The 25810-nt window shown below is 39.4% G+C and overlaps 1 protein-coding gene across 6 annotated transcripts in view; it reads right to left on the reverse strand.

Annotated features, from left to right (window-relative positions):
- Positions 1-3634: 3634 nt before the first annotated feature.
- LOC140464039 (transmembrane channel-like protein 6) overlaps positions 3635-25810 on the reverse strand; it is a 99170-nt gene continuing 76994 nt past the window's right edge. For all 6 annotated transcript variants that reach the window (XM_072558676.1, XM_072558673.1, XM_072558672.1 and 3 more), the window contains 10 exons: positions 22943-23118; positions 18445-18529; positions 16664-16761; positions 15245-15340; positions 14795-14870; positions 14343-14476; positions 11657-11824; positions 10479-10557; positions 8374-8472; positions 3635-7819 (listed from right to left, as the gene is read on the reverse strand). In XM_072558676.1, coding sequence (XP_072414777.1) covers positions 7799-7819; positions 8374-8472; positions 10479-10557; positions 11657-11824; positions 14343-14476; positions 14795-14870; positions 15245-15340; positions 16664-16761; positions 18445-18529; positions 22943-23118 — 1032 coding nt within the window. In that variant the 3' untranslated portion in view covers positions 3635-7798. The remainder of the gene's footprint in view (positions 7820-8373; positions 8473-10478; positions 10558-11656; positions 11825-14342; positions 14477-14794; positions 14871-15244; positions 15341-16663; positions 16762-18444; positions 18530-22942; positions 23119-25810) is intronic.

The following is a 25810-nucleotide window of genomic DNA, read 5'->3' on the forward strand; positions in this document are numbered from 1 at the left end:
TTTGTGTGTGTGTATGTGCATGTGTATGAGAGAGAGATTATGTGTGTGTGTTGGAGAATGTGCATATGTGTGTGTTTGCTTGTGTGTGCCTCTCCGAGGGTATATATGTGTGTGTGTGTCTGACAGAGCATGTGTATGGGAGAGGGTCTGCATGAGTGTGTGTGTGTGTGTGTGAGAGAGAGTATATAGTGTAGTTTGGTCACCTGTGTGACATGAACCCAAGGTCCCAATTGAGGCCATCCTCATGGGTACCGAACTTGGCTGTCAGCATCTGTTTGGCCACATTGTGTTATTGCATATCTCGAATTTCGCCTGGGTGGATTGTCACCAAAGATCCAAGGACAAATGTCCTTGACCGCTGAAGTGTTCCCCGACTGGGAGGGAACATCCCTGTCTGGCGATTCTTGCGCGGCATCTGTTGTCATAGTGTCTGTTTGAGCTCACCAATATACCATGCCTCTGGGCATACTTGCCTGCACTGTATGAAATAGACAAGGTTTGCTGAAACACGATTCCTGCTGCGTACATGATGGCTGGTGTCCCCAATTGTAATGGTAATATTCATGTCGACCCTCTGACACGTTTTGCAGTGGTTGCCCTGACAGGGTTGTATGGTGTTATGGTTGATGTTGTCCTGAAGGCTGGGCAGTTTGCTGTGAACAATTGTCGGTTTAAGGTTTGGCAGCTGTTTAAAGGTGAGATGTGGAGGCATAGGGAAGGTGAAGTGCTCATCCTCATTGATGTGTTGCAAGCTGCGAAGAACATGGTGTAATTTCTCCGCTCCCAGGAAGTACTGGACAACGAAGAGTACCGTCGGTTATATCGGTTGTCTGTCTCCTGAGGAGGTCATTGTAACACCCCATATACTCAACACTGCAAATTCTTGCTTGTTACAAAGTTGATGCATGTTTTGTTTTCATTTTAACTTCTGATCATTATGTAAATGAGTTGTGGATATAATTTGCTTAAAATGCTTAATAAATAAATAAATAAATGAATAAATAAATAGAAAAGACGACCAACATCATCCCTCTGGAAACAGGCAGTGACAGTGGCCAGATCTCCAGCATCTGCAGGTCACCAACAGCAAGCTTTTTTTTAGATTTTAGATTATTTACAGTGTGGAAACAGGCCCTTCGGCCCAACAAGTCCACACCGACCCACTGAAGCGCAACCCACCCATTTCCCCTACATTTACCCCTTTACCTAACAAAACGGGCAATTAGGCATGGCCAATTCACCTGACCTGTACATCTTTGGACTGTGGGAGGAAACCGGAGCACCCAGAGGAAACCCACGCAGACACGGGGAGAATGTGCAAACTCCACACAGTCAGTCACCTGAGTCGGGAATTGAACCCGGGTCTCTGGCGCTGTGAGGCAGCAGTGCTAACCACTGTGCCACCGTGCCACCCAAGCTTTTTTGGACTCATGTGGGTGCACTGGTTACAAAGGCCAACAACATCTCTTCTTCCTCAGGCAGCTAAGGAAATTTGGCATGATGGCAAATACCCTTGCCAACTTTTATAGATATGCCATTGTGAGCATTCTGTCTGGATGTATCACCTGGTATGGCAACTGTACCATTCCAGATCGGAGATGGTTAGAGAGAGTGGTGAACTCAGCACAGACAATCACAAAGGCCAACCTCCCATCTATAGAAACTATCTACCAGGCCTGCTGTCAAGGAAAGGCCACCAGCATTCTCAAAGAGCCATTCCACCCTGGCAATGCTTTTCTTCAGCCTCTCCCATCGGGGAGAAGGTACAGAAGCCTGAACACACACACCAGCCGATTTCACAACAGTTTCTACCCTACTGGATTCTAGTCTGACCTGCTGAGTATTTCCAGCATTTTCTGTTTTTAATTCAATAAACTTCAAGCTCAATTACTTCCAAATGATCTATTTCTAAGAAATAAGTTTGATTTAACTTGGTGATAAATGTGAACTTCTCTGTTTATGTATCCGCATAATTTTAAACAATGTATAGAGTGGAATAATGCAATGTCAACACACTGGTTTCCACAGTTAAAGGGATACACCCAGTTATTCTGGAATAACCAGACTCCAGACACACAGCAACAGTAGTTCATAGAATGTGGAAACAGGTCATTTTGGCCCAACAAATTCACACCGACTCTCAGAAGAGGATTCCACCCAGACCCATTCTCCTACCCTATTACTTTACATTTCCCATGACTAATGCATATCCCTGAACACTATGGGCAATTTACCACGGCCAATTCACTTAACCTGCATATCTTTAGACGGTGGGAGGAAACCAGAGCACACGGAGGAAACCCATGCAGACATGGGGAGAATGTAAAAACTCCACACAGACAGTCGCCCGAGGCTGGAATTGAACCCTGTGAGGCAACAATGCTAACCACTGAGCCACCATGGTTACATTTTGCGAGTCACACTGGGACAACAGTATGTAACGAAGTAGGAGAATGTGAGTAACAGTCAGTAAACAAGGACTTCCATTGCACTAACTTCATTACGGAAACTACACCTGACTCTACACTGAAACAAAATTTTTTTCAAAGAAAAAAATACAGTTCTCAAGATTAACCAAATTAAATCAATTCACTACAGGACATCAGTCTCGTCACAAACCTCTTTAAGCACATGATAATACATTTCATATTTAAAAGATAAATCATGCTGTGGCCTATAGTTAATAAGGATGACTGCAATAAAATGCAAGGCAAATTTGCTAAATATAAAATACATGCACACACACCAGCTGTAAACATATGAAAAGCAATCGGAGAGCTGCAGAAACTCATCTGCCTTCGTTGCTTTAAACTTAGGATTAAATGAATGATGAACGCATTTTAACAAAACACATGGAATCCTTGGATTAACAAACCAGGTATTCAAAACAACGCTAATGGCTAAGTCGATATATGCCATTGGTAAGATGGAGAGAACACAGAACAAATTTTCAAGAAGGAGCACTTTCAATTGCCGTGTGATCTTTGAAAAACAGACTCTTATCAGTAGAAGATGGATAAGATCCAACAGCGGTTCCGACAGGAAATGCTATTGAATAGATAGTAATAACTGGAGAGCATAAATTTATCATTCCCAATTAAATAGGACATGGAATATCTTTATAGAAACAGTAGAGTTAGCAGACAAAATAATACCTTTCACAAAAAAAGGATAACTATCTCGGGGAGAGAAGCTGCAAAAGAGGGAGGTGAGTGAATAGTCCTGAGACTAATAATAGGTTGAAAGGCCTCTTTCTCTACTGGAAAATATAACAATCTGCAGATTTTGTTGTTGCATAATTAGCAGATTTCTGACACCGTTATGGATTGTTGAACATCATTTCAATAAACCCAGAAGGAAAGAAAGGAAATATCTTGGCTCCAATTTTGTAATTTCCTGTGTTAATATAATCCATGTGATACCTATCATAATATTCTGCATACATCTCAGATCATTATGTTACCTCTTACAAAGCATGCTCTACACAGAGTACATTAGAAAACAAACAAACAATCCATCCTGCTCCTGTCATTATCGCAAAAATTATCATGGTTGCAAGATGAAGTGGCATTTGAGGAAGAAAAATATTTTTAAGCACGTCCAATATTTCATACAAAAAAGCAATGCATTTTTCAAGTTTCAGTACATTTTAATAATTCAGGCAATTTTTATCACACAAATGTGTACAAATTGAATTCAATAGAACACCATGGTATTTGGCAACAGTGAACATGTCACAGTTAGTATTAAATAAAGTCATAGTTTGCTTAGTCAGTGTGATGCCTTATTCCTTGTCTTACGGTAACTCAATACCAAACAAGCAAAATTGTTTTATTTCATCTTTTACATAAATAAACAGTAAAACATATTGAAAACAGACAATTTTACATTCTGTTGAAACTATGAGCATTAATTACATGATCCAGAATAATTCCATGCTAAGTTTCATAAGAAGGAGTTATCTGACCCTAGTATAAGTGAGAATTAGCTTTTTAAATCAATGTCACTTCCCACTTAATGGGACCCAATGGGTATCTCCCATTTTGGTCACTCTGTTTCTTACATCTTACTTCTGACAAGTGCAAAGCAAAAAGTTTCAACTTCTCGTCTCCTTTTTGGAACATTATCAAACCCAAATAAGGAGATGTTATGATGGATGACCATAAACAGGTCAAACAGGTAGGTTTTACGCCAGGTCTTGTCAGAAGAAACACAAGTAGTGAGGTGGAGGAGGTGAGGGAGGGAATTCAAGAGTTTAAAGCTTTGAATATTAAATGTATGGCCAGCAATTGCATAACAATTGAAATCAAGGATGCTCAGCAGTTCAGAATTAGCTAGGTCCAGAGAACCCTGAGTGTTTTCGGGTTGGAGGAGATGAGAGAGGTAGGTCAATGAGAACATCCAGGGATCTGAATGCAAAGTGGAGATTTTCAAACTGAGATATTACTTAACTGGAGGTTAGAGTAAGTCAATGAGGTGGGGAAATCAGTGAATGAGACTTCCATCCAGAATAGGAATAACAATTATTGGACGTGAGTTTTGGAAACAGATAGGCTGTAGCACAGCAGGAATTGGGCTATTTTACAGTGGAAGTAATTAATCATAGTGGGGCGCTAATATGTGATACGAGGATCATCTCAGTGTCAAAGGTCACCAAGGTTACAAACAGTCTGATTCAAGAACCAATAGTCACTGAGGAGAGGATGAAGTAAGTGGCTAGGGAACAAAGTTTATGACAAGAACTGAAGACAATGGTTACTGTCCTCCCAATATTTAGCTGGAGAAAGGTTCAGCTTATGTAGTACTAGATGTCAGATAGACAGTCTGACAGCTGAGAGATAGTGAAAGGTTGAAGAAGGTGACAATGAGGTAGAGCTGGGTGTTGTCAGCATTTTTGTGAAAGTGGAGTATGTTTTCAGTTTATATCACTGATGGGCAGTCTGTGGATGAGAAATGGGAAGGAGGCCAAGGAGGGATCCTTAGGCTACACTCAAAGTACACATTAACGACAAAAAGTAAGACAAAATCCAATTTCTGAAAATGTGCTACAGCACAGTATTTACAACACAGAGCAGATCATAATACTGTTATGAAGGTATAATTGAAATATTAATTTAGAATACCAAAGACTGGATATACAGGGGAGGTGATGGCCTTGTGGTATTTTCATTGGACTGCTAATCCGGAGACCCAGGGTAATGTTCTGGGAACCCAGGTTCAAATCCCGCTAAGGCAAATGTGGAATTTTAATTCAATTTTTTAAAAATCCAGGATTAAAAGTCTAATGATGACCCTGAATCCAAAGTTGATTGTCAGAAAAAACTATCTTGTTCACTCATGTCCTTTAGGGAAGGAAACTGCTATCCTTACCTGGTCTGGCCTACATGTGACTCCAGACACACAGCAACGTAGTTGACTCTTACCTGCCTTCTGGGCAACTAGAGGTGGACAGAATGCCCACCTCTAGCCATGAATAAATAAAAACAAACTCGAGTCTTGGCTGTTTTAGAAGGAACACATTGCAAATCAAAGGAGACTGGATGTAACAGCAACAATGATCATTGAATCCCTACAGTGTGGAAACAGGTTCTTTGGTCCAACAAGTCCACATTGACCCTCTGTAGAGTAACCCAGACCCATTTCCCTACTATTACTCTACATTTACCTTGACTAATGCATCTAACCTACATATCCCTGAACACTATGGGCAATTTAGCTTGGCCAAATCACCTAACTTGCACATCTTTGGATTGTGGGAGGAAACTGGAACCCATGCAGATACAGAGAGAATGTGCAAACACCACATAGACAGTCACCAGAGGCTGAAATCGAACCCAGGTCCCTGGTGTTGCAGGGCAGCAGTGCTAACCACTGAGCCACTGTGCCACCTGATTTGCAAATGATGTATTTGCAAAGTGGACAAGCTGCTTGTTCAGAGATGTCAAGTCTAAAATGTTTTATGATAGCGGTCATCTGACCCATTTCATGATGAAGCTAGAGATTAGATTTGACAATCTGAGATAACTTGCTTCATGCGTAATAAATTTGGCCCTCCACATTTTCTCCAAAACCCTTTCAAAAGTGTGACAGTTGAAAACCCATTTGAAAGGTTCATCACCACAAGCACAGGGTTCCCAAAAGGAGATGTCTGCCCCTGCTGTTTCCATTAACAATTGAATTCTTCCAGCTAAAACCAATACAGGAAGAAATCAAAGCACCAACAGCTTGTGGCAATAGTGATTTTGGCCTCAGACCACCATCTGTAATAAACTGTGCATCTTCTTTTTCATGACATTATCTGTCACTTGGCCAAGTACTTTTAAGATTACACTTTACAGTGTTCTTTTTTGCTTTCCTAGACTTGGAAGTATGCATGTGTGTTAGTTTTCAAACAGGGTAGCTACATGTATTTACTCAAGTGGGTTTTATTTGACATAAATTAGTTCTCTATTTATTACTTAAGAACTTGGCTGACTTGACTATATTGTGCTATCTACAACCTGATATGTATAATTGGCAATACAATCACACTTCTTTTAAAACATTGCTGTGACCAGCAAAGGAGTGGGACATGGAATCAGATCACACTTCCTCATCTGGTTGTAACAATGCCTTATAAATAAACCAAACATTTTCACTCTCTGGCTCAGAAAGTCAACAGTTCACCTAAAGTTGATGGATCAATACTTGAAAATAAAAGAAGTTTAAGTATCTGGAAGTTCCCAAACTGGGGATATTACATATCCGAGTTGCAGCACTTTCAGTGAATACAAAGAATTTCTGATGACTTTTCATATGACATTCAACAGCTCAAGTAATAAAATTCACAGACTTCTGTGACGATATTGTCCATCTCTAGTTAGCCTGGTCTCCACATACTACAAAGTGGGGTTTTAGTCATGTTAAAGCTAGGTTCTGAATTTTAAGGAACAAAAACATGAGCAACTAATTGGCTCCTTTTACTGTAAACTAAGGAAATGTTTTTTTAAAAATCTGTCTTTTGTTCTTGGTCACTTTGAAGTCAGCATACAATATCTGCATTTGTAATTACAAATTATACTTGTGGTATAATTACAAATTATACCTGTGGAAGTTAAATGAATTCTTAATGCTGCATGTTACTTTGAAAGCTGAAGGTTATTTTAGGCTACTGTTAAGTGAATTGCCATCCACATTATAAATAAGAAAGGCAGAATGTTTACAATTGACCTATAATTGTTACACAGTCTTTTGCTTTATATTTCAGTGACACATTGATGTGTGAATACTTGCTGCTACATAATTCCACAACAGCAGACATCAACAGCACAATCAATGCTCTTGGAGGGAAATATGGGTACAGCTGTATTTCTGTCAACAAGAAAATAACCACTTGTACAATTCATAAAGTGATTCAACATGGAAACTCCTAAGGAGTTGCAGCAGATTTCTTCTCTGACTGATAGTTGCATCCAAGAAAAGACACAAGTCAAACCTGGAAGACAACTTACAGAGAATTAAAGTCCAACAAAGCAAAATGTGAAAAAGTAAAAATCAGTTTGTAATATCATATTGAAAAATGCTATGAAGTGGATATCACATTATGCAATTTTTTTGCTGCTGCAGTGACTCCAGTTTTGTTTAACATGCTGCATCTTTACAACTTAGTGTAGACAGCCAAATGACTCATACAAAAAAAAGATACAATTCCAGGCATCCATTAATAATTCACAGAATCAAGTCATATCAGCTGCTTCACTATTTTGGTCTTGTTAGTTCTGTCAACACAACCAGAAGAAAACTGGTATCTTCTTTCCTTCTAGTAATTGTCTGAATAGACCTATTCAAAAGACAGATACAGAAATGAACACCAATACATTAAAAAAAACCAGCAATTTGCAAACCATGTACTGTTCATTAACTATCAGAATTACTAGCTGTTGTTGTGCAAAATGATATTCTTTTAAATTGTAAAGATTTCTTAAAAAAAAGAAATTCAGCAGTATAGGGGAACTCGGTGGTGCAGCCCATCAACCCGACAGACCTTTCATTTTTATCTTTCAGACAAAGAATCAAATTCTGTTGGGCTAAAAACCTCCTGTAATGGATAGGTGGAACATTGGTGGCATCAGCTTTGGAATGAACATTGTGCTAGTTATGGTAGCTGTCTCAACTGCAGAGTTGAAAATGAATCTAAATAAACTAACTTGCACATCACCTTCTCTCGAATTAATTTATTCTGGATGCTTGCATTTTTATGGCACTTTTCAAGGCCTTTCACAGTCAGTTTTGAAATGCAAGTCACTGTTGTCATGTAGAATATAAATTGCTGGGCCCAGGGCAGTGTGCACGCAGCATGACTGTGCAACATATGTAGAAAGCAAATTTTGTTACCTCATCTTCCCTTTGTGTGAGTCTCTTGTTTTGAAATTTAAATTTCTTCCTGTTGAAGTCTTGGAGTTTATCAATAAGAAACTTCTTATCTTCTCCCTCCTGCACCAAAAAAAAATCAGTTCATTATGTGTTGAAACGGTATGTTAAAAATTAAATAAGGATCCAGTAAATATCAGTTACCTGTGCAAAACTACTCTTAATAAATTCTGGCTGAGATCAGCATGGACTGAAAAAACTCCAAGTCTGATATGATAACAGAGACTTATTTTGTTATCTAATGACAAAGTTCCTTGATTTTATTGCAAAGGCTGAAAGTGTATTTTTTCATTTATTCATTTTGTGGCATGTAGGCACCGCAGGCTGGCCAGCATTTATTTCCTATCCCAGGCATCCTTGAGCTGCCTTCTTGAACTGCTGCAATCTCCCTGCTGCGGGTTGATCCCCATAATGCCCTTGAGGGAATTCCAGGATTTTGACCCAGCGACTGAAAGATATTGCCATTCCTTTACTAAGTCAGGAAGATCATTGACTTGGAGGGGATCTTGAAGATGGTGGTGTCCCCATGTACTTGCTGTCTTTGTCTTTCTAGATGGAAGTGGTCGTAGGTTTGGAAGATGCTGTCTGAGGACCTTCGGTGAACTTCTGAAGTGCATCTTGGAGATAGTACACACTGCTGCTACTAAGTGTCAGTGGTGGAAGGACTGGATTCATGCTGTCGGTGGTGGAGGGAGTGGATGCTTGCATTTACAATAAACACTGACCACCATACCCAATTTATTAAGGAAATCAATTCTATAAAAAGCATTCACTTGGAAATATAATTTAACTTGGAGATGTAAGAGCTTTAATGGAAGTATTCAAATTTTAATGTTATGGTAGAGTAAATCACTGTTTCTGCTGGCACGTAGCCAGTAAGCTGAAGACACGGATTTCAGATAATTGGATGAAGGAGTGGAATGGAGTGGAGGGGAAGGGAACTTTGTTTTTGAAACTGTGAGTACTGGCTGACAAGGTAGTGAAAGATTATTCAACTGTAGTTTTCAACAGGGAATTGTGTACATGCTCAGGAAAGAAAATCATGCAGGGCTCAAAAGGAAAGATCGGGGGAGTGGAACTGCACAGTAAGTGCTCTTAAATAAACCAGCACAGACATAAAAGGGATAAACGCACTATCAAATCATCTGAAAGCAGAACCATATTTCCACAACATCAAATCATTCATGTTCCATTTGTGTAACATTTCTACACCTTTTAATTCAACTTTTCAATGTGAAGAAACTGAATAGAATGTTAATAATACACTGTACAAAGGTTTAACAATTTCTGACCAAATTCTCTCCTCCCATTTTCACTGACACAGCAATGTCAATAATTCCATTTAAATGATTTGTACAGGAATTTAATACAAGACTTGTATGTTCACTGACAGTAAATTTTGGATATGAGCTTTCATCCATGCCAAATAAATAAGGCTGCATTTGTTATCAACACCACTGCTAAGCTACATAGTCACTACACAAGAACAGAAAGGTTTCAGAGCCACATCACTGGAAAGTGATGGAACAGCAGACACCAGAAACAAATCTGGGCAGAACCGGTGAATCATAATGCTTCCAAGCATGAACCAGCCACTCCCAACCTTTTGCCAGTCTCAGCAGCTCCTCTGAGCAGGCTGTGAGGGAAGAGAGAAACAGGAACTGAGATCTTTTCCTGCCTTGTGTTAGTAGCAGCGGTGCACTTCCAAAGCTGGTCCATCCCTCTGCCTGGCCAAAAACTCACCGATTATGAATCTGGCAAACAAGTGATCATTTACTGCCAGAGCTCACACTACCCATGCTCTAACCACTACTGGGGACTGCACCTGAGCATGGCTCTCCTCCATGGAAAACAACAAGTAAACAAAGCATGTGCACAGTGAGAAAGGCTTTGTTGTGGTGATGTAATGTCACCAGCATCATTTGCGCATGTTCAGGTCTTTGCCACCATTTTGGCGTTCACTATATTCATTCCAAGTAAATAACCACTTTAATGAGAGGTAGGTTATTCACATTTATAAGATAAGAAACACAAACAAATGTAAATCAAACACAAATTCAGGTACTTACATTTGCAATTTGTTCGTTTAATAACTTAATTACTTTTCTTTGACCATCCACAACTTGACAATGAAAATAAATCAATATTCTGAAAGAGAAAATTAGAATGCAAAATTTAAACAAAATCACAATACTGTACTTTAATCTGCACATAACAATAAACTGAATATGTCGCCTTTAGTTTTTCCGACTTGCAACATTCAAAACCACAGCCATGTTTTGGTTTCAGTCTAATTTTGTCATGCCATTGGCTCTGAGCAGATTCCAGGTTTAGCAGATTCCAGGTTTAAAAGTTGCAAGCCCCAAGAACTGTTTGATTTATTTATCCCCAGCTTTAGAAGGATAATTGAAGAAGGTATGTCATACAAAATATAATAGATCTGATACATGTAGGTATTTATATATTTTATCCAAATGTATCCTTACATTTTTTTTTGCCTGTGGACAAATCATTGATTTGCTAACATCCCTAAATATCATTTTTCTTTTGCAACTTTTCGAAATACACAGACATTATCACATCCAATTCAGTAATTCAGTGCAAATATTTATAGCTGGTGTTCATCTTGCATGCAAACACATAGCTCAAATCACATTGTCAACCCTATCCCCATATCCTAGTTTTCATTTCCTTCATGAAGCTATCAATCTTTGCTCAAATGTTAGATGGTTATTCATGAACCCTGCAAGTGAACTCTACGGCCTCAGCACCCTGTATCAAGGAGATTTCTACACTGATAAAATCTCACTTCAATCATGTACTTCAGGACTCGTGTACTGTCAACTTTCTGAGAGGTTGGGGTAGGAGAGGCTATTTATTTGGTTGAAATGTATTTGTTTGGGTGCTCTCAAAATCTCAGTAAAATACAAAAAAGTCAGTTCTTGGCCATTGAGAGACAGCTTAAGGAGACCATTGCCTCAAGATTGTTTTGTGCAACATAACCAAAGAGAAAGATACAATGTTCCACTAATGAAAGCATCAGCATTTAAAGACATTTGTCTTCTCATTTGACCATTGATGTTCGATAAGGCAATGTTAATACTTTAACCAATACTGGTAGATGCTTATCAATACTCATCAGTTCTCTCCAACATTTTTAGAGCTTTATCAGCAATTTCCATATTTATTGTAGAATAGAGAGAAACATTTTAGAATTGAGAATTTATTAAAATAATTGAAAACTTACAGTAGGAATCCTGATGCCAAGAAAAAGATGAAAGGATTTCTCACAAAGATCCACGAATACTTAAAAAATTTAGAACCGTTCTCATCCAGTTTTTGGACCCAGTTTGTTATAGAATCACTCATAGCTGCCAGTGATCGGAAGGGGCCACAAGATGATGATGGCTTTATGCTAATTTAAAAATAAAATCAAAAACAGGCAATTAAACTTAGTCATGTGAAAATTCAAGACAGTAAAAATCAAAAGAATATGAAAAGTGGGAGATGGCATTTGGCTCAGTCATTATACACCACATTTTATTCTAAATTGCATAATGACATGGTGATGGTGGAGGGTTGTTTTTCAGACTGGAGGCCTGTGGCCAGTGGAGTGCCACAAGGATCGGTGCTGGGTCCTCTACTTTTTGTCATTTATATAAATGATCTGGATGTGAGCATAAGAGGTATAGTTGGTAAGTTTGCAGATGACACCAAATTAGAGGTGTAGTGGTCAGCGAAGAAGGTTAGGAGAAAGTGAGGACTGCAGATGCTGGAGATAGAGCTGAAAAATGTGTTGCTGGAAAAGCACAGCAGGTCAGGCAGCATCCAAGGAGCAGGAGAATCGATGTTTTTGGCATAAGCCCTTCTTCAGGAATGAGGAAAGTGTGCCAAGCAGGCTATGATAAAAGGGGGGAGGGGCGTTGGAAATGTGATGGGTGGAAGGAGGTTAAGGTGTGGGGATAGGCCAGAGAGGGGGTGGGGGCGGAGAGGTCGGGAAGAAGATTGCAGGTCAACAAGGCGGTGCTGAGTCCGAGGGTTGGGACTGAGATAAGGTGGGGGGGGGAGGGGAAATGAGAAAGCTGGAGAAATCTGCATTCATCCCTTGTGGTTGGAGGGTCCCTAGGCGGAAGATGAGGCGCTCTTCCTCCAGGCATCATGTTGCCATGGTCTGGCGCAGGAGGAGGCCAAGGATCTGCATGTCCTTGGCGGAGTGGGAGGAGGAGTTAAAGTGTTCAGCCACAGGGCAGTTGGGTTGGTTGGTGTGGGTGGCGATGGAGGAGGTCAAGGACCTGCATGTCCTTGGCGGAGTGGGAGGGGGAGTTAAAGCGAAGAAGGTTACCTCAGATTACAACAGGAATTTGATCAGATGGGCCAATGGTCTGAAAAGTGGCAGATGAGGTTTAATTCAGATAAATGCGAGGAGCTGCATTTTGGGAAAGCAAATCTTAGCAGGACCTGTACACTCAATGGTAAGGTCCTAGGAAGTGTTGCCTGAGGGGCAACATTTTCACGCAAAGGGTGGTACATGTATGGAATGAGCTGCCAGAGGATGTGGTGAAGGCTGGTACAATTGCAACATTTAAAAGGCATTTGGATGGGTATATGAATAGGAAGGGTTTGGAGGGATACGGGCCGGGTGCTGGGAGGTGGGACTAGATTGGGTTGGGATATCTGGTCGGCATGGACGGGTTGGACCGAAGGGTCTGTTTCCATGCCGTACATCTCTATGACTGCACGTTTACAGTTAAATCCACTTGAACAATAATTCTTAATTGAAATTGGAATCACTTTTGGTTCACATTGTATCAGTGTTCCTTGGTAAAGGAATATGACAGGGTCTTCCTCTTATCTGTAATTCCTGATTGTTTAATTGAGCAGATAAACGGCTGGACAAGTGACACTTTTGCATTGATATCTTCAACCCGTCAATAAGTAGCCTTTAAATTAGGATCTGTATATAATAAAGACAGGCTAAATAACAGGCAAGTACCATAACAGCAAAAATTTCACAGCCACCATACTCTGCCTTACTGTACTGAAGCCCATAGCTTCAAATTAACAGAACATGGATGTTTAAAATTATTATATAACGTGCCTGTCACCAGCAAAGCCATTTGTTGCCAGTCCCAGATTGCCTTTGGATTGAGCGGCTGGTTGGGCCATTTCAAAGAGCAGTTGAGAGTCAAACAAATTATCATGGATCTGAGAGTCACATACAGGCCAGACAAGGCAAGATTTCCTTCCCGAAAAAGGACATTAATGAAACCGCACCACAATGATGGCTTCATGTTCGTTAATACTATTTTTTATTTCCAGTATTCCTTTTCAGGTCTTGGATCTGAATTTGCATCCATCAATCTGGGCCTCTGGATGACTAGTCCAGTGACATTACCATGACACTACCATCTCCCAGGAGAAAGTGAGGACTGCAGATGTTGGAGATCAGAGCTGAAAATGTGTTGCTGGAAAAGCGCAGCAGGTCAGGCAGTATCCAAGGAGCAGGAGAATCGACGTTTCAGGCACGAGCCCTTCTTCATTCCTGATGAAGGGCTCATGCCTGAAACGTCGATCCTCCTGCTCCTTGGATGCTGCCTGACCTGCTGCGCTTTTCCAGCAACACATTTTCAGAGCTACCATCTCCCATCCTGTCACATTTACAGTTCTGTAATTCATCATGGAAGACGTTCATTTTCTAAGACTTGTTGGACAATCCATACAATTGGGTAGTTTAGAAGCAAAACTTCAGCTAACATACTAGTAAACACACCGTAGTGTTGGCAGCATTAGAAACTTCTTGACTCCATTAAAACATTTGTCCCAGAATGTATAGAGATGACTAGCAGCAAGAACCAAAAATAAACACTCTATAGTCTGCTGAATCCTCAGTTTCACAAGAATTTGGCCACACAATTAACTATGCAGATACTTACTACCACACAGTGTAAGAAAAAACAACAGTGGCTCCAAGGAACGATGGGAAACACAGCAGGCTAATAAAGATAGTCATCATATGAGATGCCTGCCAGAGTTTGTGTGGAGGCTGACAATTCTTCATTAAGCTGAGCTGAAAAAGACCCAACAGTTTTATTAATAGATAGCTGGTATACTGTAGTGATCATTTTTCACATATTAAATGATTCACTGGATGTTTAGTAACAGCTGGACAAGTTCTGGTTCCCAAGCAATTTGCTGAAGAGTATATATACTCAAAATACGTATAAAGGCTGCCAATGATGATGCCTGTTCGGTCTATGAAGGGTAAACATTAAATCTTATCCTAACTCAACCAACAGACTTGGAGACAAAATGAATTTCTAAAATGGACTAAGCTCTTTCCCTTATATCTTATAGTTTTCAGTCACTTCATAAATGTGAAAATTACCTTTTTAATATAGAAGATAACAAGAAATTTGATCATTTGAATTGCAGGCAGGAGTGGTACGAACACGAGGCCCAACCTACAAAGTAGAAGGTAATGAATTAAATGAAGCTCATAATGAGTCTGTTGCTTCTTGTTGCTCTCTTGCTCTCCCTCCGATCTTTTCCCTTCTTAAGCATAAATTCTCCTTGTTACGGCTGCATAGAATCGACAGCTGATTAATATGTTGCCAAAGTAACTGTGCTCACTTCGCGAACCCAGCCAGTGAGTGAGTGATTCTCACATATTTGTATGTAGGGACCATCACAGTCAGGTCCAATCTAGTGCTCACATGAGTGTACACATTCTGGGCAATGGGGAGGATACTATTGTGATGGTACTGGTGAAGGTTCTCAATAGGTGGCGCTGTTGATGGTTCAACATCAAACATAGCCTGACTAAACATATTATTACCAAGTGAGCGTCTGTCCAAAGATCAAATCCAAAACATTTCTGGCAATGTCAAACTCAGGTTTTCTCTTCCTTTTCAGCAGTTTAATGCAAATGACCCTGGAGAGTGAAGGAAGGAGAAACAGTGATTACAATACTTTGGTAGCTGACTCTCTCAACTTATAGAACTGCTTTCACTTCTATGTTAAAAGATCAATCAACAAACAAGGATAGGACAGAATGGCAATCAATAATTAACCCTTTAACTCAGTCTCCAGGATTGCTCAGGACGCTGTGACAAATTTTTCCATTAATCTGAGAGAAGACCAGCTGCTAAACACACTAAAAGTTTGTATCACATTCCTGTAACCATTAATGTATCTTTTTTAAAAATGATCAGTTGTTGAAAGAAGCAACATTTTGTTTGCAGTATAGGTATGAAGCATTGTGGCACAGTGGAAATCAGGTTTGATGTTCACTCCAGTGAGGTTCTGAGCTCATCGCTCTAACCAGAATGAAGCACAGAGCCAAGTCCAGAGCAACTCTCTTCTCACTCCCTGGGACTGAAGAGAAGGAAGGTAAAGCCAGCTCACTCAGACCATTCTTGTAGCTAAAGGTCATGGTAGGAAGAGGTTGGAAACTAGAAAGATTCACAGAGAGAGAAACAAAATTAACATTTCAGTTCTGCAATCTTTCACCGGAACAGTTCAGAAACGTTAACACTGTTTCTCTCTCCACAAACAATGCTAGATACTGCTGATTATTTCTAATTGTTATATGTCTAATTTCCAGCAACTGCAGTGTTTTGCTTTTGTATAGATTAGGCAGGCTACTTTCTTAGGAGCAGCAGGACTGTGGCTGTTAAGGGACAGGAGCTTAGAGGGAAACAATAATTCAGATTTTACTGTATAACACTTAATTATCCATTTTCAATGTTTGTCTAGACTGGGTGCAACATTAGGGTTCTGCTTGGAGTTATTACAAACTCCACAAGATAATGAAGCACGGGTGAACTACTAACATGACTGAAAGGAACCAGAGCTGGTAATGATAATTAAAGATTCAGTTGTTAGTGGCACTTAATTATTTCAAAGGAAAGGTATATCTCAGTGAAAGATAGAAAATGAAAACAGTAAACGTAATACCCTGGGCCATCTCTATGTGCCTCTAGGTGTACATTTGATATCACAATTTGTTAAAAGTTGGCATGGTCCATAGATTCGAGAGTGTGGTGCTGGAAAAGCACAGCAGGTCAGGCAGTATTCGAGGTGCAGGTGAATCAACATTTTGGACACACATTCTTGACAAATTTCTAGCACCACACTCTGGACTCTGATCACCAGCAGCTGCAGTCCGCACTTTCTCCATGGTCCATAGATTGTTAAAACAGCATAGGTAATTATTAATAGATAAAACAAATCTTCTCATGAAGTTAATGCCCACCTCCAGACATATTCTCCAAAAACTGTATCCAGTATAATGAATATAAAATCTACCACCAGCAAACGATATATTTCTTGCCCTACGAACGTCTCCCAGCACTGAGACAAAAAAAAACAAACAAGGGACTGATGGTTAAATGCTTGACATCACAAAAACACAAACACAAAATTCATGATCCAAGTCCTGAATGCATACTATCTTCAAATATTAAATAATGACAAATAAGACATTCCAAGACCAATTGTTTAATATTGCAGATGGCTAGTCAGAATTCAGAATTCCTGATCCTAATTTATATGTTTATGTAAAAGACGTAAAATTAATCACTGAACCATCCTCTACAAAATAGATTTTGTCAGGTAGTCTAGGAGTTCATGTTAAAAAGCATAGTTAAAGTGAACCTGGACCCAGGTCTTGATTCAAATAGAGTCTTAATAAAGCATTACTTTCCTGTGGACTCCAAAGCCAGAAAGCTCTTAATCATATTGACTGGCAGAGTAGGCTCGTAGGACCAAATGGGTGATTCCTACTCCTAAACCCGATGTTCCAATGCCCCTGAAGATTAAAACATTCCAGCATTTTTGTTTCACCTCTCAACATTATTTAAAATGTTCAGATGGAATCGGAAGGAATTAGACAAACCAGGTCAACATCACCTAAATGAAGCTGCTGCTTTATGACAATGTTTTTAAAATCATAATGTCTTCACCAATCAACAATTAAAAATACGTCCATATTTCAACACCCGGCTCAAGTTAAACATGGTGCTATTCTATAATCTAAAAACAAAGGCTGAATTGTGATGAAAAAAATACAATGTGTCCCAGTGAATATGACATTTTGATGTCTACGTGATCATACAAGTCACTTGTGTACTCTTAAAATTGAAGTAAGGATAACAATGTTCAATAATGACACTGGGTGGCAGACTGCTACCCCAATCCCCTCCCTTCATGGATGGAAGCTTATATACATGGAAGCAGTTCATCCCCATGGCCGTAACCCACTGTGGACCAACAACCAAAATAGATTAACAATGGGACTTGCTCAGTGGGAGGAAGCCTCAACTTCAGGAGGTACCAACCAACCCAATTGCCTTGCAGTTCCAGTCAGTAAGTAAGTAAGTAGGATAAGTAATGGACATTGCCATGGCAGCAGGAAGGAGAACACAAGTGTTGTGGCTGCCAAAGACAGCTAGTCTAGGCCTTTAAGACAAGAAAGGATCCCAGAGGTCAGTGGGATGAGGTTGTTAGTGATGGTGGGGCCTTGCTTCAAAAACAGTTAGTATGGAAGGAAGAGGGTGTAGCATCTTGGAGGGTTATGTTATACACCCAACAAGCACAGGAATCCTCCCTGCACACTTTACCCTTCTATGCCTTTAATAAGCAAACAATCTGCTTACTTTTGTCTAACTGCCCACACAAACTGTTTTAGGGCACAGGCAGCATATTACTGAGGTCAATTGTTAACAAGCAAAACTGACCTTAAAATTATTTGTCTGTGCACAGTGGGCAGGCATTGTAATTGGCTGCCTGTCCACTATGCACAGACAAATAAATATATTAAATTAATAGTAGGGGTGAACTCAAGGCAGGGCAGGAGAGTGGTGGACCAATCCCTTGACATATTTCACGTGCTTCCCCTCCCACCTCATCACCCCAGCCAGATACCTGCCCAATAGGAAAACATAATATCTAGCCCTCTGTCAAAAACATTCAAATGGATTTTGTAGAAGCCTCCATATTATTTTGGTTTACAGCACTCCTGGTAGTTTTACTTACTAGTATTTCTGCTGTCTCTTTTAACTTATTTCCCATCCAGTGGAAACAAAGTGGTCCTAAAATGGCTAACTTCAAAAGCAGATTTCTGTGTGAAAACAATATCATAACATCATCATGAAGATATTTACATCCAGCAGGCACAGCTGAAATGCAGCAGACTCTACTTTAAAAAAAAACATATTATGAGCTTGGCCAGTATTGATTGCCTATCCCTATTTGCTCAGAGGGTAGTCAAGAGTCATCTATACTGCTGTGGGTCTGGAGTCACATGTAGTCCAGACCAGGTAAGGATGGCAGTTTCCTTCCCTAAAAGGACGTTAGTAAACCAGATGAGATTTTTCCGACAGTGGATTCACAGTCATCATTAGACTCAATTCAGATTTTTAAAAATTAAATTCAAATTCCACCAACTGCTGTGGTGGGATTCATATCTGGGTCACCAGAACATTATCTGGATCTCTGGATAAACAATCAAGTGATAATACCTCAAGGTCACCACCTCTCTGTGCTGTTTCTACACAAGGTAAAACCAGAGTCTGGAGTGAGCACCTAGTCTGGATTTGCCAGCTCAAACAAAATGAATTGTCTGTTTTACAAACCAATCCATTGTAAAATTTACACTAAACGATTTACTGCATATTCTGAAGTTGGCTCTGGGTCATTGAATAATAGTGACTGATGTGTGTTGTTCTACATATCATTTCCACATGGTGGTTTTTTACCAATTTGGACTGCATTAAAATAATTTCATAATTGTTGCAGAAAGTTAAGTGTTTTGGAAGAAAGAGTTGAACTTGAATTTTTTGAGCATCAATTTGCACACTGCAATATTCTACAAATAACAATGTTAAGTGATTGGGTAATATTAGTTTAGGACTAAATGTTGATTGGATGCTGGAAGAAGAACTTCCCCACTCTTTATTGGAACAGTGACATCTTTAACAAGCACCATGTGATTGTGCAGTCAGGGTCCCCCATTTTGTATCTTGCCTGAACATCATCATGTCCTACAAGCAAGATAACATTGCTTTTCACATGAGCTTCAGCCGAGATTGTGTGCTCAGGTCTCTGGAATAAGCCTTGAAATCTAGAATCTTCTACATCTGTAATGGGCAGCACAGTGGTTCAGTGGTTAGCACTGCTGCCTCCCAACACCAGGGACTTGGGTTCAATTTCAGCCTGAAGTCATTGTTTGAATGGAGTCTTTCCACATTGTTGTGATTCTATGAATCCAAGGTTAATACTTAATGTACCTCCTAATTTAAATGTCATACAATAATCTTTAGTCAGTTATAGGTCAATTTTTGGAGGGGATTCAATGGGACACAATTAACATTTATTTGGAAAAGCAAGGACTGATTAGGAATAGACAACGTGGCCTTGTGAGTGGAAAAGCATGTCTCACTAATCTCATAGAGTCATAGAGGTGGACAGCACGAAAACACCCTTCAGTCCATGCTGACCAGGTATCCTAAATTAATCTAGTCCCAATTGCCAGCATTTGGCCCATATCCCTCTAAACCCTTCCTATTCATATACCCATCCAATGCCTTCTAAATGTTGTAATTGTACCAGCTTCCACCACTTCCTTTCGCAGCTCATTCCATGATTGAGTTTTTTGAAGAGGTGACAAAGAAAATTGATGAAGGCAGAGCAGTAGTCCATATAGACTTCAGCAAAGCACTTGACAAAGTTCCACATAGTTGTCTGATTAGAAGATTAGATTACATGGGATCCATGGTAAGTAGTCAATTGGATACAAAATTGGCTTGAGGGTAGGAGACAGAGGGTGGTGGTAAAGAATTGCTTTTCAGACTGGATGCCTGTGACCAGCAGTCTGCCACAAGGATCGGTGCTGGGTTCACCTTTTTTTGTCATTCACATAAATGATTTTAATATGAATATGGTGAGTAAATTTGTAGATGACATCAAAGTAAGTGGTGTGGTGGACAGTGAGAAATTATCTTCGAGTACAACGGGACCTTGATCAGATGAGCCAATGGGCAAAGGAGTAGCCAATAGAGTTTAATTTAGATAAATGTGAGGTATTGCATTTTGGAAAGGCAAATCAGGGCAGGACTTATTTACTTAATGGCAGGGATTTGGGGAGTATTGCAGAACAAAGAGACCTAGTGGTACAGGTGCACAGTTAATTGAAAGTGGAGTTGCTAGTAGACAGGGTAGTGAAGAAGACACGTGGCATACTTTCCTTCATTGGTCCGTGCATTGAGAATAGGAGTTGGGATGTCACGTTGTGGCTGTACAGGACATAGTTGAGGCCACCTTTGAAATACTGCATTCAACTAAGGTTGTCCTGCTATAGGCAGGATGTTGTTAAACTGGAAAACAGCAAAAAAGACTTAAGGATTTTGCCAGGATTGGAGGGTTTGAGTTATAGGGAGAGACTGAATAGGCTGGGGCATTTCTCCCTGGTGTATGGGAGGCTGAGGGGTGACCTTATAGAGGTTTATAAAATCATGATGGACATGGAAAAGATAAATAGACAAAGCCTTTTCCCTGGGGTCGGGAGTCCAGAACTAGAGGGCATTTATAAAATGCGTTAGAATTCTTTGAGGAGATAACAAACAAGTTAGTCAAAGGAAAACCAGTGGATGTGATCTATTTGGATTTCTAGGAGACCTTTGACAAGGTGTTATACAGGAGGATGATAAATAAGGTAAGAGCTCGTGGTATTAGAATCAAGGTACTAGTATGGAGAAAGGATTGGCTGACTGGTAGGATGGGAGCCAGTGACTAGTGGAATTCCGCAGGGGGCCCATATTTGGACCACATTTGTTGATGTCATACATTAATAATCTGAGGACATTTGTGTCCCTCTGCAAACTGAGCAACAAAGTAGGTGGTCGGACAGGTAGTATGAAGATGTGGGGAGGCTGCAAAGGCACTTGAACAGATTAGGAGAGTGGGCAGGAATGTGACAGATGGAATACAATGTGGAAAAGTGGAAAGTTATGCACTTTAATAGGAGAAATGGAGATATAGACTATTTTCTAAATGGGGAGATGCTTCAGAAATCAGAAGCGTAAAAGGACTTAGCAGTCCTAGTTCAGGATTCTGTTGAGGTTAACATGCAGGTTCATTTGGCAGTTAAGAAGGCAAATGCAATGTAAGCATTCCTTTTTAAGAGGGCTAGGTTACAATAGCAGTGATGTACTGCTGATGCTATATAAGGCTGTAGTCAAGTCATAGTTGGAATATTGCGAGCAGTTTGGCCCTGGATCTAAGAAAGGATGTACTGCCATTGCAGGGGGTCCAGAGAAGGTTCACACGAATGATCACAGGAATGAAGGCCTTGTCACATGTGGAGCGGTTGAGGATGCTAGATCAGAACGTGGAGTTTAGAAGGACGGGGGGGGGCGAGATTCTAATTCAAACTTACAGAATACTGAGGGGCTTAGATAGAGTGGACACAGAGAGGATGCTTCTACTAATAGCAGAGTCCAGAGGGAACAGTCTCCAAGTGAAGGGACAGCTCTTTAGAGCTAAGATGAAGAGGAATTTCTTCAGACAGAGGGTGGTGAATTTCCACAGAAGGTTGTGGAGGCCAAATCATTGAGTGTATTTTAGACAGAAGGAGGTTTTTGATGAGTAAGAGGATGAAAGAGAAGGAAGTAGAATGGAATTGAGAAACACATTAGCCGTGATTGAATGGTGCAGCAGACTCAATCGGCCGAATGGCTTGATTCTGCTCCTATATCTAATGGTAGCCCAGTGTTTTCAATGGACCAGAAAGCTCTACTTTTGGAACTACTTTCCTCAAAAGGTTTGCTTTCCTCAAAAGGTTTGATTTTAAACAATAACCCTTCTTTCTCTTGTGAATGCTGGACAATCTTTTCAGCACTGCCAACAAGCGTCACAATGCTATTTCACAGCAGACAGCAATGGCAAAATATAAATTTGGAATCATCTTTTGATCTTCTGCTACTACTGTCATTATGTGGATAATGGCAACACAATCGGCAGGGAAACTATCTCTGCACCACAAGACTTCTTTGTAAATGTTTTTAATCAAGCTGCTCAGACACATCATTATGTATTCTTAGATACTTTCTAATCAGCTGTTCAGAGATGTTATGACATACTTCTGGAGAGGTGGGACTTGAACCCAAACCGCCTAGTTCAGAGTCATTGACATCACTATTGTGCCTCAATAGCTCTAGCTGCTGTTATTTCTTTTAAATTTTAGCGATATTCCAAATCAAACTGTTCAAAGATATTATTCCAGAGCAGGTGGTACTTGACCTTGGGCCTCCCAATTCAGGGTTACAGACATTACCACTGCACCACAAAAGGGCTCCTAGTCACCGTTACATATTCTTAGTTCTTGATGCCAATCACCACTGTTATTTTTAACAATATAATTAAGCCAGCGTCAAAACTTTGTCCTCTTATTTGAATAATTAATTTGGATACTTATCAAAAGTTCTTTGGAAAAGCAGTGTTTTTCTATTTAAGACTTGAGGAAAATTGCTCATACCTGGTAATGGAAACGTAGATCTGTTGCTGTGGGAAGTCATATTTTTCCAGTAACCCAATTAGATTATAAATGTAGGGCATCACGAGGTTAATGACTGATACAATCAAAGGAAGCGTTAGCAGCCTGCTCTCTACTAGCTTCTCAGGAATTCCTTGTTGGATATCTTGTGAATAATCCTAAGGAATAAAATATTTTATTTACCTTAATGAACGCAATTTACGTGAAATTCAAAACCTAAAGCACACATAATAGTTATCGCCATGGCTTCAACACATAGTGCCACCTGATCATTTGGAAACTTGATCTGCAAAATTTGTAAAGCTATTAATTTCACGGGGAGAGAGCAAAAGACAAAGAGTGAGAGACAGAGAGCGAGAGAGTAAGATTCTATAAGGTCAGACTTTCATTTATTTGTATAAACTTTGTAAGATTGGCACAGATTTCAGATACTGTTTGCTTTCACTTAGAAAGAAGAAAGTAGGAATTCTTATCACGTTTTGAAGTTCATACAATGGAAGTGGACAATTTAACAAGAGAAAGCATGAAAAAAGTTCAGCTGTAGTGATGCCATGATGTAGAGTAAACAGCCAATCAAACTGATGTATTCTCTCAGTCAGCAATCCAGACAATAAAATTGCATACTTTTTTCTACTTTTAATTTAAACTTAAGAGACCAAACAAATTAGCTGAGGCTGAGGCGGTAGCTATCAGTCCTGCCTTAAGTCAAAACTACTCATCCATCACAATGACTTGAAATTTTCACGTTCAGAGTGAATTGAGAAGTTCTTCCTTTGTAGAAATAAATGCTGTTTGGCATGCACGGCAAATTACAACACAATCTCAGACTGTCAGGTCTTGGAAGTGCTCCAACCTTTGCTATTGTGGTTTATGACATTTTCCACCCTTCCTTTGTGCCATATCCAAAGAATGAACAAGGACTCTTGCATGAATGGTCATTTACGGATAAGCTTGGAATAAAATTCAAGCCACAAACTGTGACTCATTGCTTGTGCATAAAAGTACATTAATACATTTATTGAAGTCACTGTTTTATAAAAGTGTCAAAAGTAGTAAAAATAAAACTTTTTAATACATCAAATGTAATGTCAATAATAGATTATTTCTTCCTAAATCAATTAGCTCTCACTGCAGCTTGCTTTTTTACCTACATGCATCATAAAACCAACCTGAAAAATATTAATCAAGGTCACAAAATTAGACTCTTTTCCCCCTTGTCTTCCACAACCATGAACTGAGGGAATCTTTTAGAATTATGTTAATCTGTTCCATCACAAACATTACACAACCAGCAAATCCCTTCAAAATTATCCCTAGTGAAGACTGTGTTCCACATTATTGAAGAAATAGGAGATACAACTGATTAAATTTATCAACACATTAAAGAATTAAAGATTTATTTTCAAGTTACCACCATCTCAAGCACTGTATTTTAATGAATGCTATATTAGCGTTCAAATTGTATTCTCACAATTTAGCATATCCATATTTTAAATTATTTCAGCTTTGTAATATAAAACAGAATGTATTTAAGTTTCCTACTTTTTAAAAAAATAACTCTAGTTTGCTTACAACACTTCCCCTGATCTGACACAAAGCTGCATAATCTCACTCAAATGTTTGGTTCCGGAAAGTAGGCAATGTGCTTGAAGAGAAAAACATTGGTGTTCAAGAATCAAAACTATTGACAAAGAATGTCCACATATGCTTATTCAGTTTGAATGCAAAACAATTGCTTGATAAGCTGTTAAAAAACAGAAACAAGCAATTTACCATGATTATAAAGTGAAGTATTATTACTATGATACTGTAAACCTGATAATCCATTTTCCAGATACCTGTATTTAACTATTCTATTTTCTTTTTGTTCTATCCTCTAGCACTATATACTCTTTACAAGGTTAAGTATGTTTAGAGCTCATGTGTTCAAAGGCTTCTGGTAAATGGTCACCCTGAGCAGGCAATATAGCAAGGTAAGAGTGTGGCAAAGGGAACAGCATCACACCCATCTACATTTGCCTGAGTTGCCACCAAAAAGTACAACTTAGGCTCATCAATGTGCAACCTCTAGCGGATTTCTCAAGGTTGGTAAAAGAAAATTGAAGAAGAGAGATTCTTCAAATCTGTAGAATATTTTTGGCTCTTTAGATTATTGCCTCTTCTCCTTCAGAACTATCAGTCAACTTCTGCTCCTCCCTTCATAGAGTCTTTTGATTTTATTTTCTCCAAATCCAATCAAAATTATTCTCTAATAAAAACCAAGAGAACTGCAGATGATGTAAATCAGAAACAAAAACAGAAGTTTCTGGAAAAGCTCAACAGATCTGGCAGCATCTGTGAGGAGAAATCAAAGGAAGGTCACTGGACCCAAAATGTTAACTCTGATTTCCCTCCACACATGCTGCCAGACCTGTGGAGCTTTACCAGCAATGTCTGTTTAAAATTATTCTCTTATTTGTTTTCAGTTCTTTTGCAGGATTGATGTCCAAGTAGAAAGTGACCCTTTTTGATTAAATATTTTAAATCTTTTTTAGTTCCAGGTTATTAATATTTCTGAAAAACAAGTTTTGGGTTCTCTGTTCTTATATTTCACGTGTTTGTACTTCACCATTGATATTGGCATATTCTGTCACAATACATTTAAGCTGCAAAATAGTGGTATAACATAGGGTGATTACAAGATAGGAAATTTATAAATAGGTTTAGATGATTGCAATGCAACACTTAGATAAATTGAAGTAGATTACAATAATTGCCCAAAATTCAAGGTATGATTATTATAATCTCATTTCATGATATACTATGAAGAATGTGCACTGGCTTTAGTCAGGATTTGTTGATGACTTCTCC

This window comes from Chiloscyllium punctatum, chromosome 39 (genome assembly GCF_047496795.1).
Source record: "Chiloscyllium punctatum isolate Juve2018m chromosome 39, sChiPun1.3, whole genome shotgun sequence".
In the NCBI taxonomy this organism is placed as follows: Eukaryota; Metazoa; Chordata; class Chondrichthyes; order Orectolobiformes; family Hemiscylliidae; genus Chiloscyllium; species Chiloscyllium punctatum.